We start from the raw sequence: 19,557 nt of genomic DNA on the forward strand, positions 1-19,557 counted from the left end.
TCATGAGGAACACGAATGTGAAAAACCAAATACAATTTAAAATTCCCATGTGTAATTCAGTCATAAGGTGGAGAACAAAAGTGTGGGATAGAATCTATTTTGATCTGTTTGGTAATGCAAAACATTACCAAAATTGCATTCTCTGAAGCATCTAATTGAGACTTTCCAGATGTGTGCTAATTGAATCGACAATAGATGTAGTCATAGGAAGAATATGGTGCTAAAGGGAATCAAAGGGGATAAGATATAATGGATGGTTAGTTTAATTTTGTTGATAAGAACAGCACATATCCAAAGAGACTGTAGAAGAGAAAAGGAAAAAAAGTGAGTGTTAGTTGCTCCATTTAAGACCTGCCACAGTTCTTCCTATAAAAAAGCAGCACGTTCCTGAGGCAATATATTAAAGCACTGTTAACAAATTGATCAAAAGAGTCAGTGAAATTAACAAATACTGCAGAGCCACCTTGAGTGTGGGCAATGGCACTTGGAATAATAAAAAAATAATAATTTAAGTATTTCCTTATCAAATGAAAGACTGTGTCAGTAGGTAGGAAGATCCAGTATAGGCTGTATTTTTTGTCCATCGGTGCTTAGAATGGTGAGTAATGTGCTTCCATGGAGGACCAAGTGTGCGGGATAGAACAAAGTTGTCTGTGATGAATCTGCAGTTCTTTAATACTTTAAATTCCTAGGAAACACAAAACTGTTTACAATTTTTGTAAGATTTCTTTTGTAAATACCAAACAATTTTTAAATATATTAGCACTCCCACTTTTTGCTTTCATTTCAGCAATTTGTTAAACATATCTTGAAAAGACATCCTTCTGACATTTACCAAATATCCTGTGAGAAAATTGTTTATTTCTTTCAATATGATAATTTCTCCTTTGTTACCCTGTTTTGCTTGGATTTCTACGTAATGTTCTTCTTCATCTAATCTCCATAATGTCATAGAAAATAAGCCTAATATTCAATTTTCAGAACAACTTGAGGAATTTACTTAGTAGAGAAGATTGGTAGATCTATTCTATTTAGATTTGCTCTCGTGTGCTTGTTTGTGTGGATTTCCATTATGAATGCTCAGAGGACCACTCAGGTGAGTAAGAATTAGAAGATTAAGATGTTTGGCAGCCAATCTAGATCTGTTTAGAGGTACTCCAAGTCAGGGATTAGTTTGTTACTTTTTTGTATATCCTTTAGAGCTGCTGTCCAACAGCTTCACTGCCAGTGTGTTGGGTGCTTTAGTGTTTTTCCCTCTTCTGTTCAGTAAGAGACTAACTACTAAGGAGGCATGTATTTTCTGTTGAGCATTTTATTGAACAAAGGGAGACAGAAGGATGTGAAAAATTTTCCTGATGTTTTAGGAGAGAAAGGATTTGACTTTTCTTGTGGAGTGTCTATAATGAAGGTGAGTGGTTGCCTTAGGAAATCTGGAATGCGATTTATGTGGTCTTAAAGTGTGTAAGAGAATGGGAGGAAGTATTTTAAAGATGACTTGCACAGCTTGTGCTTCCCATCCTAATCCAGCTATCCAAAAAGATAAATATCTTGACTTAATAGTCACCAGACAGCAGAAGAATGCTGTTGCATATTCTTTGGGACCTTATTTTAAACAATAATTCCTTGCCATTGTCCCAAAACAACTGGCACACATTGACTTAAAGAATATAATGGTTAACAGTTATAATAGACCCTATATAATAGTTTCATGAAAATACTGATTTCTTTTAAAAAGTGTTTTAAAATAATATAGCTTCAGTGTTCACTGAGCTATGAATTCGTAAACAAGTTAAAGGCTTGCATCTTTAAGCAAAGTAAGCATGATACGTACCATTCATAAAAACATACTACAGAGACACCTTTTAGAGAAATATTAAGCACGTGGTCTTGAGGATATAAAGCCCATAGCAAACACATTAAAAACTTTCAAGTGGTCTGTTATTTCACATTTTCAATATTCTGCACTATGACTTTACTTTTATATGTAGCAGGATCTTTAATTGTAGTATGATCTTTAACAATATAAGCAACTAATGTTTAGTAGTTCTCAGCAGTTATTTTAAATTTTAAGTAGGTAACTAACAGTCCTTCAGGAGTGAAAAGGAAAAATTTTTCTTTACCTTTAGGTGCCACCTGTAGAAACTGCTTATGAAGTGTAGTAAGTTGTGAAATGGTTAGAGTACCACTTCCAGAGGTCTCTATGTGTGGAACATGTGGTGAAGGAACAGGGTCAGGAATCACTTTTACATCACTGCTGACGAAGAAATCTGTTTCTTCTAAAGTAATTTCATATTGGATTTTGCTAGAACTCTCAATATGATGTCGTGCAACCTCAATCAGCTTTTCAACACTGTGAAAGTGTAAATGCAGAAAACAATGAGTACTTTTAATACATGACGTTAATAACTTAGGTTCAAATTTTAATGTGTTTACACTTTGAGAGCTTTCCTGAAGTAAGAATTACACATCCTCTGCATTAATTCAGTACTCAGCAAAATCATTATGAAGTGCACTCTTCCTCTGGCAGCAAGAAATCTTTTGACTGTGGTAAGAAATTTACATAAAGGCAGATCTAAGCCATTGAAGAGACCTGATGGAAAAATATGAAAGGATGAGACTTTCTTTATTCTGTAATTTTTATAGGGGTGGAGCATACATGCTCCATCTGTAATCATCCCTTAGCCTATTTCAATGTCTTGTCTTCTGCTCTGCCCCCAAATCCCAGATGTTCAAAGCACTTTCTAGAGTAGCATTGTGGAGGGGCATATGAACTCCTGTTTCAAGTGTAATGAGTACAATTTATACAGGGAAAGACATTACCTTCCGTAACGTTCAACTAGACATAGGTTTGGCCTGGGGTGTCAGGTCAAAGGACATGATGTTCTGTAAATATTGTGTCTTTGGCAGCGGTTGTTGTCAGGAGAGCAAATAAAACTGGCTGGAAGGCAGAGGCTCAGCCTCTTTGAGCTATTGCCTATTAAAGCCTCCACATCCTACATTCATGTCTCTTGTCTTGGGCTTGCCCTGACATGGATCAACTAGGACTGCCCTAGGTATGCTTCAAAAGTTAGTACAGGCCAGAAACATTTTCCAAAAGGCAGTGACCCCTTTCTTTTGGAGAGTAAAATCCTTTAATGATATGGACGTAGGCTGTTCTATGCCAGATGGCCTAAGTGTCATAGAGTGGTCCCAAGCACATTTTATTTACTAGGACAGAAAAATTGTGAAAAAAAACTTCTTTTTTTAATGGACCTTGAAAGAATTTTGAGAAATGTTATACGTTGTGGTAATAACAGTAGGTGGAATTTTCAAGCATGTGTAAAGCACAGAAAAGAAAATAACTCCACAATCATTTCAGAAGCTACTGAAATGATATAGAGGCTATTACTAAATGGAATAACTGGTTGTCTGCTGATGCTTATAAATCTGCTAAATCTGTAGTCTAGAAAAACAGCAGAACTGATAATTACCTCTACTGCTGCCAGCATAACCTTCTAATCATCCAAGAAATGAGTTATTACCATTCAGGTACTTAAGAGAAAATTAAATTCCAGTTCATTAAATGAAATTATTATTTTCTACATTTTTTTTTTTAATTATTTCTTCTATTTAAACAACTATCCTTACCAGTTCAGTCTAGTTTGAAAAAAAAGGTTCCTGTTTAAAATTGGATTTACATTACCTGGACATTTCTGCCAAGAACCTGGATCCAAGCCACTTTTCCATATCTTTATAAGCCTCTTCTGCTTTTGTTGTTAGCTCTTCAACAAATGCTAAAGCTTTTTCTTTTATAAGTTCTAGTCGAGATTTTGCTGCTACTTCTGTTTAAACAGTAATATAATAATAATTAATATTTATAAAATTTGAAGAAAATACTCAGTCTTAAGCACCTAAAGTTTAACATGTTAACCTGTTTTTAGGCAGTAAAATATTTATTTAATTTCTCACATTCTTGAACAAATAGGGGTGAACAATCACCCCTGTTGCACAATGTATTTTACAAAAGTGTGTCTTCTATAAGCATCAGAATTCACAAGGTAACAAATACCTTAATAAAACTAATATAGAAGTGCAGGGGATGTTTAGTAGACAGTGACATTAAACTAAATTAACACTATACAGCAACAGACCTAGAAGCTTCATGATACAAGTGTGAGTACCCTGTTATGGATAAATTTTAAAGAAAACACATCTAAATCATTATGTATGTTAATCACAATAAAAGTTTGCTTTTCTGTTTCTAACCCCCAGCCCTTTAGAATTAATCTCACTGGTTTTGCTCCAAGCTTCCTACATATGACTGTTTTATACCCTAAAATTCAGGTTGCATTAGAAAAGCGTTTGGTTAGTGAGCAGTAAGAAAATAATTCACTTCTACCAAAATTATGCATAGAGTATTTACACAAAACTTTTAAAAACATTGAGAATTACATGATTTTTAGTTTTCAGAATGGGAAGAATTGAGAAAAAAAAAATCAGTTTCTCACTGAGAGGCTAATACTTAAAAAAAGGAGCTAAAAGGACAAGAAATGGGAACAGGTCAGCAATGTCCAAAGGGAAAAGGATGCCAAGTGTATGAAAAGGAAGCTAACGTAATGTATTGAGAGACACATGGAACAGGCACTGAAAGACATTCAAAGCCTTACAAAAGAAGAGTAAAAAAGACGACCAGTAGCTAGAGATTATTTTCAATCCTGAAGGCAAATTCAGTATTCAACTTGATTTTTCTTTGTATTTAACCTTCTGTACTGCAGAATCTTTCAAACAATTAATATCATCTCGTAATTGGTACAGTGACTTCAAAGTTAAATACTGTAAAATTATTTACATTATAATCCTTATTCTATATGCTACTAAGTTTTCAAAATACTTAGGTTTGTGGCTGAAACTGTCTTTAGGCAACCAATGTAGAAAGATGGACTCTGAAAAAAACAAGGCATGTCCTTTTAATGTTCTCTGCACATTTTCTGTTTTGAACAAGAAAGAGTTGATGTTCAAAATTTTAAACATAGAATGGATTTGGGTCTCACAGAGGGTTATTTTATTTGATGGCAAAGACATAAGAGTAAAGGTTCTGAGCAACTGAAAGTACCTTAGAGGATGCTTTGTGCCTGTCTAGTCACCTTTCTTTAATACAGTTTAAGCCTGCCTTATTTGTGACTTCTCTGCATTTTCTTTGAGTAGCTACTATCAGTATGTTACAAAGATGACAGTATGACAATTTTTGTTTCCCTGCATTTTCAGAAGCAGGTACTGCACAGTCCGCTGAGGAAGCTGCTCTCTTAACAGTAGCAGAGTAAAAGGCAAAGCACATTGATGCAGAAGAGAAATGGAATATGAAATCAACATTAAAAACTTAGCAACTGTCCCCAACTAGTGACTTCGCTACTGTCTATGTATCTGTATAACCAAAATCACAAGCATCTAGTTACCGTAGCTGCAAGTGAAACTATGATTCCCAAATGTACCAGCTATGTGCCTGTGCAATTATGAATATAGCTCAATATGTTTAGTCTTCCTCAGATTCTTATCTTGGATTTTTGTTAAACATAAGATGAAAATGAAACAACCTCAAGAAAACAAAACAAAACATGTCAATGAATCACTAAAATTCATCTTCATACTATTAATATCTCCAAAGTTACTACCATTCCTCTCCTCATTATCCCAAAATCTTAGAATATTTACTCCTAAGCTGCGTTTGGATAAACCATGTTGAAAGTGATAGGTGTACAAGCATTTGGTCTGGTGTGGACCTAAAGAAGTCGTACGAATTTGTGTTTTATTCATTAACTGCTTTTTGCCCTCTACTTTTCATAATAAATACTACATAAAAGTTAGCTCGCCAAGGAGATAACAGACATGATGATGGGCTTGCCAACTGTTGCCAAACAGAATCTCTAACAACTAGGTTCTATCTTCCCTTCAGTGAGAATGAGGTCTTTTTCTTCTAGTCTAAACCTATCTTCAAAAAAAATTTCAACCCATTTTCAATTTGGGACTTCTGTTTTTCAAACATCTACGTCTGGGTGAAATTGACTAGTTGGTTTGGAAGTTACTGGGTAAGACAGACAAAGAGACAGAATGACTGAACAATACATAGTTTTTTCAAGGGTCTGTCTGGAAAGGAGTTTGGAAGAATAAACAAAATCTATGTCTTGAATCCCATGAGGCTTGAGGAAGAGGGAACCAGAGAGAAGAGCATCAATGAAATATATAATTGCCAACAAATTCTTTCCCAGATCAAAACATTTCAAATACTGTATTCAATTCAATTGAATACCTATGTGAAACTTATTCTCTCATGATGAATGCTTTCTTAGTCATGGAAAATGAAATTAAATGAAATGAAACAGAAGAGAATAAAAAGAAGAATGAAAAACACATTTCTATTTTAATATATTTACCACAAAATCACTGATGACTACCATCCTAAAAAAATTCCTGATTTCTCCAGACACTCCTTTCTCTCTCCTCCTTTTTCTTACTTATCCATCCATTTTCCCCTTACTACTTTCTGGCTATTTTTTTAAACTATCTAACTTTTAACTATTACACTACCTAAATTAGGAATAACAATCACTCCACAATTTAAATAACCAAATAGTAACATACCCTCATGTTTCAAGGCACTGAAATATTCTTCCTTTATTTTAAGTGTCAGTTCTCGTTTCTTTAATTCTTCTGGGGTAATAGGAACTGGACTGACTTCAACCACAGATGAGGCAGAAGGTGGTCCTGCAGGAAAACAGACCTCTCTCAGTCTTTGGACTTCGCTGATAAGTTTGTCTATCCGTACAGAGGCACCCACAGGACAGCACATTTTTTAAAATGAAAAATGGTACTTTCCACCTTATTTGATGTGACTATTTATGAGAATACAAAGGTGGTTACTCAGGTGTCTTATGTCAACATAACGTATTTAGATTTCTTCAAATGTGATTTACATCTGCAAGACATGCTAAGATTAACACTGCATAAAATTACACCAGCATATGCAAATGTATTAAAATTGTTTAAATAACATCCTAAAATGTATTTCTGAATGGAAAATCATGACTGAGTAGGTGCCTCTGTTGTGATCCTAGATGTTCAAAATGTCCTCTTTGACCCTAAGAGGGTCAACCAGCCCATAAATAAATCTCTTTTGAACAATAGCTGTTCCTTCTGGAGGAAATTAAAGTTTAGCAAACTGTAGTAAAAATGCTATGTTAGTAAATATCATAGGTTATCATCATAGCAGTGAAAAGAACAATAATGCTATTTTAAAAAAATCATAGTATGTCAGAAGAACAAAAAGAGAGGTATGTTATTTCATGCCTTTCTAAGCCATTCTGTTAGCTGCTTTTGCAGCTTGTTTTAACTTACCTATCTATGAACAGACATTGTAAAGGTATTTTATCATGCTTTTAAAGATTGCATGAAATTCTGCAGTCACAACACTTTGACTATTACTCAAAAATATTAAAATATTTGTAACTGCTTTGTCCTAGAAGAAGAGCAGATGGAGCTGTTATGGAAAAAAATAGGTCAAATCTAGAAGTGATAAAATCACGTGGTAAGTTCTGTCACTCAGTTACTAGCCCATAGCTGTATCCTAGGGAATTCTTCTGTAACAGGAGCACTACAGTAACACTGTATTTGGCATGAAATCAAAGTTGATACTTCAGTTACAGATATATCAGTTATATATCTTCATCTTTTACCATGAGGAATGCACAGCTGAGTTCTAGCTGCAGTTCTGTCACTTTATAGTTTTGTGATTTCAGGTAAGTCATCTAGTACCAGGTCTGAACAAAAATTTAGTTCCAAGAAGCAATCCACAAACCCCAACCTCGCCACTTAGCATACAATAGGTGACAGCTGCTGATTTTTTATCACAAAGCTTTTCTAGAGATGTGGAAATCTGCTACTCTCTTGGCTAAGCACACACCTAAGACTCCCTGGGGCTCACAAATTAGATATCCATATGGCTAAGTATTTGCAGGGCTACACTTGTTCACTGTACTATGAGCAGAATCAGAGAGACAGCACTGAGTACAGTGCAAATAAAATATCTGTAAAAGAAAAAAAGTCAGCCGCTTTATGCATCTTAACTCTGCAGTTACAGCTTTCTCACTTGGAAATGGAGTGTCCTGAATTTCAGGCTACTCTCACATCTGCAGGGCTTGAGCCCCTCTCTTGCTATGTAGAATGTCTTTACAAAAGATACGAGGCTTAGGCTACTAGCCTTGCTTCCTGCTGGAGCCATGACATTTTGCAGAAAGAAGTGGAAGTCACTTAAACCACTACCTGCTCAAGGAAGTATTTATGAAAAAATGTATAAACAGCCACGATTCCTTCCAGCAGACTCCCTGAATTGCTAGGCTAAAGAAATAGGGTTTTTTAGGTCTGTTTCTCTTTGGCAAATAAATTTTGTACTCTCACCTGGTTGGACAGATCCTTGCCCGGCCTAAGAGCAAGATCTACCTCAATGGGAGTCTGCTCTTTTTTAGGACTACATATGCCATTAGATTTTATGTTCTTTATTTACACTATGTTACAGTTATATATAAAAATGATGGACCTTGATAGATCCATGCCACTATGCGGCTGATAAATTAATTCCAAAATATCTTGGGGGATTGGACAATTTATCCAAGCTATTCCAGTACTTTTATTTTAATATTTGAAATATTTTGACTTGTGGATGGAAAGTAGGCAGAATTTAATGGAATTTTATTTAATTTGATAAACTAGTTCTAACTATTCAATTCCAAAACAGCACATGGAGAAAAATTAATATTTACTTTCTAGGTTCTATTTAGAATATTTATTCCTACATAGTAATAACGACAACACATATGATTAAATAAATGCAATTGCAATTCAAAAGCCTCTGCACTCCTTTATCACCACCAGCTTTTCACATTGCTATGTGACATTTGACATTTCGGAGGACAAATTAAATCCAAATTAAATGTCTTGGCTGATTCTTTTCTGTATTACTGACATATTTACATTTCAGTAATTTCAAGCATTGCTAAAACAAAGTCTGCATTTCAAATACCTTTCTTTTTAGTAGCTGATTTGGCAGAAAGCTTTTTGGCATCTTTGGCATCTTTCCCAGTAGCTTTGCCTGATAGTATCTTTGAAGATTTCACATCTTCTTTCAGTTCTAGCTGCTGACGTTCTTTTTCTTCCTCCAGTTCTTTAGACTGTATTTCAGCTGTTACCTTGACACCATAGTCACGCACAGTAAAGTACATAGTATCAACACTGTGCAACTACTTTTTTAAATAGCCTATACTTGCTGAAAGTACTTACTGAGATATACACACATAAATAAAACAAAGGAGATATTTTAACTAATTAAATTTATTACATTTAGATTATTTATCAAAAATAAAATTCTACAGCAAAAATGCAAGACAGAGAGATAGTGGGTTTAATTCTTGTAACCCATTACCTGTACTCCAGGAAAAGGGAGAAATGTAAGAATCAATAGTATGCAAAGTAAGACTACAACTACACCATAAGGGTACAGAAATTCACTTATTTTACAATGTTCAAAGAGAAAAGAAAAAGCAAACTTAGAAACCAAGCATTTGAAAAACCCACCTAATTTACTTTTAGCTATATATAAAAAAGGATGTAACCATAGCTTTTGAAGTTGTGAAAGGTTTGAGCAAACATTGCATCACAGGATAATACTTGTGCCTCTTCTCACGCTTCTATTGAGGGATAAGAGGGGAGTTTATCATGGAAGAAGTAGATACATAGAGTCAACATTCAAAGTATTTCTCTCAGTAATGCAATGGAAGGATCAGTTACAAATACAGAGGTGCTGATAATACACAGATTCCAATATTTTCCTCATAGAAACACAAACATATTCAATGGAAATATCAGTGGTGGAGCAAGAGGCATGAAATTGAGATACACAGCGCAAAGGCTGTGTGTTTAGGCTGCCTACTGAATGGGAGGCTTTGACTGTCCATCCAGAAATGTTTAAGTAAATAAAACATTCTTACCATATTTGATACTGCTGTTACTGCTGTTTGCCATGTATCAGTAATAAGATTTTCATCTTTCCCAAAAGTGGCCAGTCCATTTTCAGAATTCTCATCCTTAGCACTCTTCTGTAGAGTTACCTTGCTTTTTGACTTGGTAGTATTTATTTCTGGTGAAGGCAGTTTCCAAGAAACTAGAGGAATCCTTAGAAATAAAATATAAGGCATAATTCACACGCCTCTTTATAAAAAGTGTTAATTTATAACTACATTGGAGAATATGCTAAGAAAATGAGAATGCTATTTTCAAAATTTGCCATAGCAGCAGAAAAGGGATGAACTTTCCCTTCTGACCAAAAGTGGTAAAATGTGTGGATGACAAGAAAACTGTCTAGTTTAACTACAGAAGCTAAGGAATAATAAAAGATGGATAAAACTACGTCAAATGACTGCGTGATCTGCTGATATATTCCACATGGGCTAGAAGCACAGACTCATTACTCAGATAGTTTCTAAATGAACTGTAATTATTTAGAGCAACCTGATCTAGTTGAAGGTGTCCCTGCCCATGGCATGGGCATTGGACTAGATGACCTTTAAAGATCCCTTCCAATCCAAACTATCCTATGATTCTATGATTCTACTTTAAAAAGCTGTCATTGTTGACAGTATTTTTGATATTGTGAAATTATTTGATGGTATCCCTTACCTTTTAATATGGCATTCAGTTCTGTGCATCTTTGTAGGCTGCTTTGATTTATATTTGTCTTTACATAACCCATTTAATTACGTTTGTTGGTGCAAATTTTAAACCTGTTAATGTTCCATAATAATATTTAACTTAGTTAGGTGAGGATTGTGCTGGAAACTGTCAGCAACACAGAAGGAAGTAGGAAACATTTCTATAGCAGATTTCTTTCTAAGGCAGCTTTTAAAATGTTTTGTAATTCAGAGATGCATTAGTGAAAATTATATACGTAAATCAGTAAAAAATCAGGGATAAATTAAACCTGTAAGATGATTCAAGATTCATCATTTGACTATAATCCCTACTTAAAAATTCTTATTTCCCCATCCTTTGAAAAATACACACATATATTTCCACATACACCTACAAAGCTATCAGTGGATTGTATTTGTTGATATTTGTATAATTTAATAATGCATTTCTACCTTCTTGATTTGTTTTGATCTTCTTTCTGCTCTACATCAATAATATCTAACAATGGGATTCTAGTAAAATCTTGACTGTCATCCGTTGGGATTTTTCCTTCCATTGCCCTATAATAGTCATGAAGAAGTCTCTTCGTATCTTGGAAACGATCCACTTCAACCTCAAGAAGAAAGGACAGAAAGATTGCAATTCAAAACAGGACAAAACAAATTTCTGTTACATTTTTAAATACATGATAGCAGAGGCAATTCTAAATCTTAAGAGTTTGAGGGAGAGCAATAAACATAACCATATTTGTTTGAAAATTTATAGTGTATTCAATACCTAACTCTACTTGCATCTATAATGTCTTCATACTGGTATTTCTAAGGCTTGAAAAAAATCTTAGTTGTTAGAATGGGAAAAATTATTTACAGTAAATAATGTTTGATGTATTATATTTAAATACAATATATTTTGACGTATATGTATTTCTATAGTAGCAAGTACATGGGTACCAACAAATTATAGGGATCTTTTTGTTCAAAAGAAATAAAATCCTTAATAGCATAAAATAAAAAGTGATGGAGAAAATTTGAACAGTCAGACAGTTTTTTCTGCACCAAAGAAATCAACAGACTTAACACACCTAAGTGTCTTGAAGATTTTTTTTGTGTGAATCATCTTGGAAGAAATCAAGTAAGATTCAAAAAACATTTAACACCTGTCATGTTTTGATTTATTGATACAGTATGGTGTTAGTTTCTAACTGACAAAACAGTACTAAATATTCATGGGAAAATGCACAAAACCACATTCACAAAACGAAGGATAAAACCTTTGTGGTGTAAACCAGCACTTATCCATAAGTTAAGGTGAAAATAACTTCTAGTATAACAATGTGTACACAGAAAGGTGGAGAGAAATCTGATAAACGGCATTTATACAAATCTATCTTTATACAGTAATAGAGCCACCTGGGGAATATATGTGAACTTCCCACAGAAGAACCCACAGACAGATAGTTTAAGACCAAAGAAGCCTATTTTTGGCTGCTTCTCAAACAAAGCCATAACATAAAGATAATTATTGTATTTTTAATTCTGTAGTGTTCGCATTAATAATTCTTTTATTTGGGGGAGTATATGCTAAGTAAAGAAAGAAAAAATGGTATCCTTTGCTTTTTTTTTTCAGGAAAATAAAAGCTTATATATGGTTAATACATGTATTTGTAATTTTAAATGGCTATTCTGCATATCCACAGAAGACAGATTAAATTAGATTCATGCGAGTCTCCTCTGGACTGCATCATACATGTCCATGAAATTCTGCTAGAATAGAATTAGGATTGTAAAGTTATACATGAATATAAAAAGCAAAAAATAAAAGATTTAAGCTCAGCAATATTACTTTAATTTGGCTCCCTTATGCATCTAATTCAAGATATATTTTTTTAAATATTCTGTCCTATAAATATCCTAATTAGAGGATGAATGTGGTTCAGTTACTCAACAGTTATTTGATACTTCGACCTCTCTCTTTAGTCAGTGGCCTTAAGTCTTTATTTAGGGCATTATTTAGGCTCTCTGAAAACAGAGTTAATAATTTCCTTACTATAGCAACTGACTACTTCACAAACTTAACTTACCACAACACTCATATGAGATGAGAGTGGTTCCTTTATATGTTTAAACATATAAAAACAACACAGAGAATTAAAGGAAGGAAGCCCACCCTAAACTGCTTAGGACTGATTTTTCAGCCAGATTAGCATCACATGGCACGTGTTTAAAGCATTGTTTTCATTGTCTTCTTTAAAGTTGCTAAAACTTTCACAGAATGGTCACTCAGTTTACAGAAAAGCCTACCTAGTCTAGACTAGTCTAGTGTCGTCTAGTCCAGTCCAGCCCTAAAATCAAATCTATGCACTTAGAACAGCAGTCACAGGGAAATCTTATTTTACTTCAGGAACTGAAGTAATAAATGGTCAGGCTGAATGAGACGAAAGGCTTAATAGAGGGGAGGGGAGAGCCAACTAATTGAAGATGGTCTCCTGAAAACTTTAAAGTTAGATATGTGAATGCTGGGTCATATTTTAACGGATTTTCTCAAGAGCAACAAATGACATCACATTCTCAAAAACACTCCTTGCAATTTTTTTTTCAGTCTGTAAGTAAAATTTCAAGCCACATTTGTGAAGTTACAGCTGAAATAATTTTGTGGTATGGGAAATAAGGACAAGCTTGGCAGCAAGTGGGTCTACAACAGCAGTGAATTATGTAATTTCTAAATTAAGAGCAGATGTCAATATGATCACAGAAGGATAAACAGCTCTAACATTTCTATTACAAAACTCAGATGATTCACTGGACTGATAAAACTGCAAAAAGTAGCACTATACACTACCTATTGAAAGTTTGGAGGGTTGGACAATAGCAATGGTATTTTTCTTAACCTTTTCTGCCTGCCAAACAGTTAAATGTATGGAATGTCACCTACTTTTTGTCTTTTAACTTTCTAGATAAATTCAGAAGAGGCATGAACATCTGCTTATCTAATTCTCAATCCCTCACTTATTTGGAGCCAACCATATGAAATTCCTCTGAGGCTTACAGTCCTCCAAATCTCATTCATTGTCCCCTTCCATTGCAGACTCTGTAATAGATCCATACCTGCATAAGTGAAAAGAAATGGTTCATTGCAATGCCCCTATGATCTGGTAACCAGCCATCATTCATGATATCAGTACGTTCCTGCTCTGCTTCTTCCCTTCTGTTATCACAGATATCCCAGAGAAGATCTCTTAGGTCCTAAAACACAAAATCAAATATGAGAAATAACTATAAAAGAAAACTTAAATACCTTTTCTTATATGTATTATTAAAAATTGTATTTTTTGCCTATGCATAGGGCATCTTTCCAGTTGGGGCTTTTTCTTTATTGTTATAAATGTCAAAGCCTGGTCAACAAGTCATGTGCTTACAGTGAGCTGACAGAAAGTAGCTTTAACAAATGTGCCAGAGAGAAGAATACAAAGGTATGAGATGAATGTGTAGGCTGCCTTGCTTTCCTCAGGCAGAGAAGATCTATCTAAGCAGACAAAGAAGTAAGAATATGAATAGCTAAGCTCCCAACTGCACCAAGAACTCTCCACTTGAATGGTTTGCTAACTGATACACTTATAAAGAATATTCTAAGGGGATGTGCAATATGAAAAATTCTGAGAAAATTATGTCAGAGTTCAAGCGTTCTTCCAAATTTTATAGCTCCATGCCATTTTTCTTTAATGTTCTTTATAACTAAGGACTCTTCAACTAGTGACTATCTCTAATAGCAGCATTATGTGGCTCACTGACAGCACTGAAGACCTACTAAGCATACAACATGCATGCAAACCCTCTGTTCCCCATTGTCATCTCTACACAGAAATAGTGTGACAGACCTCTAATAAGAGGCAATGGGAAGAGAAGAGCGCTGTTAAATGCAGTGCTAAGGTAGGCTAAGATGAGCTGTCTCTCGGGCTCCAAGCGGTTCTACCCTACCTGACCTGTTTTGGGATAAAGATAAAAGGTGTTCCAGACTACTAGCCCTGCAATGAGGAGCTTAGGCTTCTGGTGATAAGTGACTCCATATTCACCAGGTGTTGGTCTCAGCCTAATATGTCAGATCCTGTTTCTCTCCCCCCGTTCAAAGACTTCAGACAAATCCAGTTGTCCTCTGTTGGACAAAAGCCACAGGAAAGCTGTCAAATGAGTAGTCCTTGGGCTACCTAACACATCAGTGATGGCATAGATGGAAGGCAGCAAAGGTGAAGGCTATCAGATAGTCATGATATTTTGTTGCCCACATTGTAGGATATACACGTAAGGATATGCTACTAAATAAAAAAGATGCAAGCATACAACTTATCTTCGCTGGCTGCCAGGTGTCCACCAAGCTGCTCTATCACTCCCCCTCCTCACAGGACAGGGAGAGAAAATATGATGGAAAAGCTCATGGGTCAAGATAATGATGGGGAGATCACTTACCCATTACTGTCACGTGCAAAACAGATTCGACTTGGGGAAATTAATTTAATTTATTGCCAATTAATTACAGAGCAGAATAGTAAGAAATAGAACAAAACTAGAAACACCTTTCCCCCACCCCTTCTTTTTCCCAGGTTCAATTTCACTCCTGACTCTTCTACCTCCTGCCCACTAAGTGGCGCAGGGAGGATGGGGAATGAGGGGTTGCGGTGAGTTCATTACGCATTGTCTCTGCTGCTCCTTCCTCCTTGTGCTCTTCCCCTGCTCCAGAGTGGGGGATACAGTCCTTCATGAACTTCTCCAATGTGGGTCCTTCCCATGGGCTGCAGTTCTTCAAGAACTGCTCCAGCGTAGGTCCTTTCTATGTGTGCAGTCCTTCAGGATCGTACTGCTCCAGCATGGGTCCCCCATGGGCCACAGGTCCTGCCAGAACACCTGCTCCTGCGTGGGCTCCTCTCTACAGGCTGCAGTTCCTGCCAGGTGCCTGCTCTTGTGTGGGCTCTCTACAGGCTGCTGCTCCCTTCAGGACACATCCACCTGCTCCAGCCTGGGGTCCTCCACAGGCTGCAGGGTGGATATCTGCTTCACTGTGGTCCTCCATGGGCTGCAACGGAACAACCTGCATTACCATGGTCTTCTCCACATCTGCTCTGGTGCCTGGAACACCTCCTCCTCCTTCTTCTTCTCTGACCTTGGTGACTGCATAGTTGTTTCTCTCACATTTTCTCACTCCTCTCTCACAGCTGCCACACAGCGTTTTTCACCCTTTCTTAAATACGCTATCACAGCGGCACCACCACTGTTGCTGATGGGCTCAGCTTTGGCCAGCAGCAGGTCCGTTTGGAGCTGGCTGACAGTGGCTCTGTTCGACATGGGGGCAGCCCCTGATGTCTTCTCACAGAAGCCAACTCTGCAGACCCTCTGCTACCAAAACCTTGCCACATAAACTCAATACTATGCAAACAAAACAAACTGATGTTTTGTACAAATTGATGTACAAAAGCTCTTTCCAGTACCTTCCTGAGACATGTAAGGAGGAGCATTTTCTTCTTTGTCCTCATGTTATTCAAGTCATAGTTTTGATTTTTTGATTCAAGTCACAATGAAGATAACTGGAGAGGGAAACAGAGAGCTATCTTCCTCTGGGAGAAGCTAAAAGCATGTTTTATGTAACTCTCTCTCTCCCACCACTCTTCCTCTTTTCAAAGTGAAGCAAGCAGCTTCTCTCTCCTTCTTTCCTTGTACTCAGGTGGGTGAAAAAAAGAAAAAATGGATGCATGTGCTAAGTCTTCTCCTATCTGGAACAAGAGAAGTAGTGGGACCAAGTGACTGACCATGTTTAATGATAGCAATGGAGTGAGAGGGAAGTTGGGAGAAATTGCTGAAAGACAGTGTAACAGAGATGGGCTGCGTATTTTATCCACAGTGATTCTGAGTTTGGATCTTTAGGATGTCAAAGCCTTGACTGCCCTTTGGGCTTTACGCCTTTGAGGAATTTTTCACACATCATAAAATGGGGTGGATTTTTACATTTTCCAGTTGATATCAGAGAAATTTGGTTTTCAGGTTTCACAGCTGGCAGCTTCCAGTGTGGATAATGTTTCAGAAAGGGTCCAGCTGAGATGACAGAGTTGAGCAGTCTGGGAAAGCTGAAAACGTTTGAGGAAAAACATTCCACAGATTATCACTGTTTTCATTTCCTCTCTCTCCTTTTCTAGCATCAAGGAATGATAGATGACAGAATTCTCACATTCAGGGAGGTACAATGGGCAGGGCTTAAAAGCATAGAGGAAATATCATTTTCACATTCACCCACAGGTTTGGGATCCACAAGGACTAGAATGGGTCATTCAGAAACAGAAATTCTGGAAATAATATATTTACTCCAAACTGCCTTACTCACTGTGCTTAGCCTTATAACAGTATCTGAGTCTCACTGCTTCATATGGGACTATCACCTCCTCTTAACCTAATTTGAAATGGACAATGTCAAACGTATTTCTGTTAGGAGTGAAAGGCCAAATACTTTAAATTTTAGCTTTCTAAAATATAGGTCAGATGGATTTCAGTCTTTTTATAATTCCATTTAGTAGAAATTAGGAATATGGATGATGATTTTTAAGTCCTCTACTTCATTCTATTGAAATAATACTACAGATGCTTTTTCCATCTCAGTGAATTCATCCATGACTTCACCAATGTTCCCTTCAACTAACAATGTTGCCAGCATTATTTTTCCCCTTTTCTGGGAGCATTTCCTGATATGATTTCAACTAAAAATCTTGTCTGTTCTGAAATGCGAATCTGATAAATTCAAAGATAGCTCTACCTCCTGCCTATGTTAAATCTGGCTCTGAACTTGTTTGGACCTTTACTCTTATGGATTTTTGTGAAGAACAAAAAGACATGTAAGACCTAGCAAAGATCCACCTGAGTCAAAACATTTCAAACAAATTCTCTGTACTTTCTATGAATCAGTTTTAGAAAACATGTATTACCATGTATTATTTATGGAAAAACTAAATGACTGCCAAGATTTGTTAGAATGTAATAGAAATGTCCAAATTTGTGAGTAAAATCTCTGAAAACCATAAAACATAAAGAAAAAGAAAGCAAAGAAATATTTATTTTACAATGTGCCAGAATACCACAGTATAACCTAAAAAAAGAAGTAAGACATAAGAAAGATATGGCCAAAACCCACAGAAATAGTTGTGAAGAACACTTTATGTACAAGAGGAAGTGAAATAGTTTAAGAGGAGTGGTAAAAAGGAAAAAAATGTAAATAATAATATAATTCATCTTACATCGAGCTTGTATACGATGAAATAACACTTTACGGTATATTATAACTTTTGCCATTTACTTACAGTAACTCTTTGGTGCAGTTCTGCTTTTGTTTCCTCATCTTCTCGCAGGTCATCAGCAATTGAATTAAAATCTGATTGCCACTGAGAAACAAACTCCTGCTTAAGATCTGGACGCTTCAGATAATCTTGGAATTTTATTCTGTAAATTATGGTAAAAATAATTTTGGTATTAAAAGATATATAGAATGCCACAGGCAAAATACAGAATACTAATATTAATGTAATAAGCTACTATTTCTACTCACCTAGCATCTGCTAAGTAATAAATCAAAGAGTGCTGTTCATCCCTTAGACATCTAAGTATAGTTTTGATGGTATTCATATATGCATCTTCTACCATTTCCCAGTAAGGAACTAGAAAACCAGGTATCTCCTGTGAATTTTTTAAAAACATCAAAGTTAATTGATATATTTCTTGGTAACCCATTTAGCTGTAGCATCAGCAAATACAAGAAAGATTATTTCATGAAATCATATTACTGATTTTTTTTTCACTATGCATTTCTTTTGATTTACAACTATTTACAACTGATTATAGACACTGTACCAACATATAGTTTATACTGTGCATTTCTTTGGAAAAAAGTGGCAGCACTCAAAATGAATGGGAACTCCCAGCAGAACACTCCAATATCTGTGGTTTTGGATATACTCATAAATTAAGTGAAGATACTAAGTGAGTACTTAAGTATCAAAACTTGGTGGTACACAACTGTTCAAGCCGGTAAAAATCTAAGCTGACTGTCTAGTGTTGCAAAAGTGACATTTGACTGACGGACTGTCAGGAAATGCAAAATAAAGCCCATGGGTAGAGGAAACTCAGCATCTGTGAGCTAATTGCAGTCATGAAGGCAAAACTGGTAAATATTAGGAAAGGGATTACAGAAGAAGATACGAAGCATCATTATGGACCCTTCAAATCTACATCTCAAATACTGCATGCAGTCTCAGCTACCCATTTCAAAAAATCTACCGTAGAACTAGAACAGACAGACAGATGGGCAAGAATCATGACTGAACATATGAACTGCTCCACATGAGGAGAGCTAAACAGATTATGACTGGATTAGAGAAGCAAAGCAACACTGAGCAAAATAAAGATGTAATAGATACCTGTCACATCTTGAATAACTTCAGAGGATGAGTACAGAATTATTATTCGTTGTATCTCACAATACAAGAAGTAGGGTCATAGAATGACCCAAGCAAACAACAAGTTTAAAGTAAAGAGACAGAAATATTTTTTCAAAATGAGCATAATTATATAGGCTATATCATGGAGATCAAGAAGTAAATTGCTTCAAAAAAAGCAACTAGACATAATCACGGAAGAAAAGTCTATTGACTATTTATTACTAAATACAAAGATGCAGATACAAAGTCACCTCAGGAAACCCCAAAATTTCAGACTATTGGAAGCTAAGAAGGTTTGTTGTCCTCACAGAAAACATGTTAGAAAAAAGTATCCTAGGAGAAAGATCAGTGCACACTCTCCCCATTCTTACATTCTTTCT

At 35.8% G+C, this 19,557-nt stretch overlaps 1 protein-coding gene across 1 annotated transcript in view; it reads right to left on the minus strand.

The window, feature by feature from the left end:
- SPEF2 (sperm flagellar 2) overlaps nucleotides 1–19,557 on the minus strand; it is a 63,960-nt gene that overhangs the window by 6,655 nt on the left and 37,748 nt on the right. The window contains 9 exon segments of the mRNA XM_075136576.1: nucleotides 2,121–2,350; nucleotides 3,683–3,821; nucleotides 6,616–6,738; nucleotides 9,050–9,215; nucleotides 10,014–10,197; nucleotides 11,166–11,326; nucleotides 13,818–13,955; nucleotides 18,044–18,182; nucleotides 18,289–18,416. Coding sequence (XP_074992677.1) covers nucleotides 2,121–2,350; nucleotides 3,683–3,821; nucleotides 6,616–6,738; nucleotides 9,050–9,215; nucleotides 10,014–10,197; nucleotides 11,166–11,326; nucleotides 13,818–13,955; nucleotides 18,044–18,182; nucleotides 18,289–18,416 — 1,408 coding nt within the window.

The sequence above is a fragment of the Calonectris borealis genome, chromosome Z (assembly GCF_964195595.1).
Source record: "Calonectris borealis chromosome Z, bCalBor7.hap1.2, whole genome shotgun sequence".
NCBI lineage: Eukaryota > Metazoa > Chordata > Aves > Procellariiformes > Procellariidae > Calonectris > Calonectris borealis.